This window comes from Limulus polyphemus, unplaced genomic scaffold (assembly GCF_000517525.1).
Source record: "Limulus polyphemus unplaced genomic scaffold, Limulus_polyphemus-2.1.2 Scaffold1474, whole genome shotgun sequence".
Taxonomy (NCBI): domain Eukaryota; kingdom Metazoa; phylum Arthropoda; class Merostomata; order Xiphosura; family Limulidae; genus Limulus; species Limulus polyphemus.
This window is the reverse complement of record NW_013667084.1, coordinates 14,065-16,341: the sequence shown is the minus strand read 5'-3', so window position 1 is coordinate 16,341 and position 2,277 is coordinate 14,065. Positions and strand designations below refer to the sequence as shown.

The 2,277-nt window shown below is 30.5% G+C and overlaps 1 protein-coding gene across 1 annotated transcript in view; it reads left to right on the top strand.

The window, feature by feature from the left end:
• The window catches only part of LOC106463751 (anaphase-promoting complex subunit 7-like), a 33,701-nt gene that overhangs the window by 20,791 nt on the left and 10,633 nt on the right, over positions 1-2,277 (top strand). Inside the window, exon 8 of the mRNA XM_013923811.2 lies at positions 1,417-1,512. Within this exon, the coding sequence (XP_013779265.2) occupies positions 1,417-1,512 (96 nt within the window). The remainder of the gene's footprint in view (positions 1-1,416; positions 1,513-2,277) is intronic.

Sequence of the window (2,277 nt, the reverse complement as noted above, 5' to 3'; positions counted from 1 at the left end):
AAAATGTGAGATCAAGATGTTGACAGTGTTATTAAAATGTGAGATCAAGATGTTGACAGTGTTATTAAAATGTGAGATCAAGATGTTGACAGTGTTATTAAAATGTGAGATCAAGATGTTGACAGTGTTATTAAAATGTGAGATCAAGATGTTGACTATGTTATTAAAACGTGATATCAAGATGTTGACAGTGTTATTAAAATGTGAGATAAAGATGTTGGCCATGTTATTAAAACATGAGATCAAGATGTTGACAGTGTTATTAAAATATGAGATCAAGATGTTGACAGTGTTATTAAAATGTGAGATCAAGATGTTGACTACGTTATTAAAACGTGATATCAAGATGTTGACAGTGTTATTAAAATGTGAGATAAAGATGTTGGCCATGTTATTAAAACGAGATCAAGATGTTGACTACGTTATTAAAACGTGATATCAAGATGTTGACTACATTATTAAAACGTGAGATCAAGATGTTGACTACGTTATTAAAACGTGATATCAAGATGTTGACAGTGTTATTAAAATGTGAGATAAAGATGTTGGCCATGTTATTAAAACATGAGATCAAGATGTTGACAGTGTTATTAAAATATGAGATCAAGATGTTGACAGTGTTATTAAAATGTGAGATCAAGATGTTGACAGTGTTATTAAAATGTGAGATTGAGATTTGATCGTGTTATTAAAGCATGAGATCAAGATGTTGACAGTGTTATTAAAACATAAGATGAAGATGTTCACTGTGTTATTCAAACGTGAGATCAAAATGTTTACTGTTATCATATGGACTAAATTTTCTTGAAGGAACATTACAACCTTAAGCCAGTGTTTATAGATTACATTCAGTTAATCTGTCACTTAGATAAAACCTGTAAGTTAGTACAGGACATAACCCAAGACTTACAGGACGTTGATCTTCTACATCTGATTGAGATAAGACAAACATAAAAAAAAGAATAGGCCTGCACAAAAGGAGATTGATTCAGCTGAATCATACGTGATCTACCCGAAAAAAGACCAGCTTAATATGTGAATTATTATTTTTCAATATATATATATATAAATAATTTCAGGAAATTCTCCAGTTTGGAAAAAATTGTAGTAACTGTTTCATAAATATGTGATTAAAGCACTTTTGATTTTATAGCTTTTCCTTCAAGAATATGTACAGTTTTGTTCTCCATGTGTAAATAAAATCAGTCTAATGACTTGGGAAATTTAGAAAATGTGAAAAAGATACAAAACTTCAAGTGTCAATACCGCTAACTCTCTTTTAACGGACACGATGTTATAATAAGTATTTTTCTGCTGCGATTTATAACTTAAGTCCATTTTCAAAGATCTTTTGTTGTAAATGAATTTTTAACTCGGTAATAATCAATCGATTAAGCCAGAGTTCCTTGTTTTTAGTCACTTTTGCGAGACTGTGTGGATATCCTGGTGGCCCTTGGGAATGCCTACTATTGTAGTGGTGACTTCACAAATGCCTTAATGGCTTTAGAGAAGGTAGTGTAACTCATGAAGTAATAAGATCAGTACTTAGCTTTTTGGAGAATTTAGTTTTAGTCATCAATTACCCCAAATTTATTGGTTAACTGTATTATTTTATCATATTTCAGCTTTTATTTTTTTGCTCATTTTTTTTTAGGAACATATTTTATATGCATGATGAATATCTGATTTCCTTATGTTGTAGTTTTGTTTCAAGTCAAGGCAATGTATTCTTTTCAAATAGGATTTGGAGCACTAAATTAATATACACTTAACATCAGTGAGTTTTCACTTTAAAATACATTGTTACTCAACATGCATGTAATGATCATGGTTTTAAAAACAAATGTTTCCATGCATATAAATCCCCATTTTAATATTATTTCTTTTTGGTATCTCTATGTGTTAGAAATTTGTTCCATACACAAATCATTGGTTTAACTTAGTTTTTACAAATCTCAAAATCTTAACATGAGAGACAAAAGGCTTTTATTCGTTGTTTATTGTGTAAACTCTCCAGGTCAGAATTACAAGATGTATTCACATATTGTATCATCCCTTTTTTTAATTTTCTGACCATGTGTTTAGCGGATTAATTTTTTCTTCCTCCTTGCTTACTCACCTATCAAGCTAAGTTATTCTTGTTTACTGTGGTAACTTAACCGTTAACCTTTATCTAATACTTTTTATTCCTACGAAACCTACATAATCAAATTTGATGACGAGGAACCCACTTTGAGACTAATAATGGCTGGAGACGGCTTGAATGGGTAATGAAGA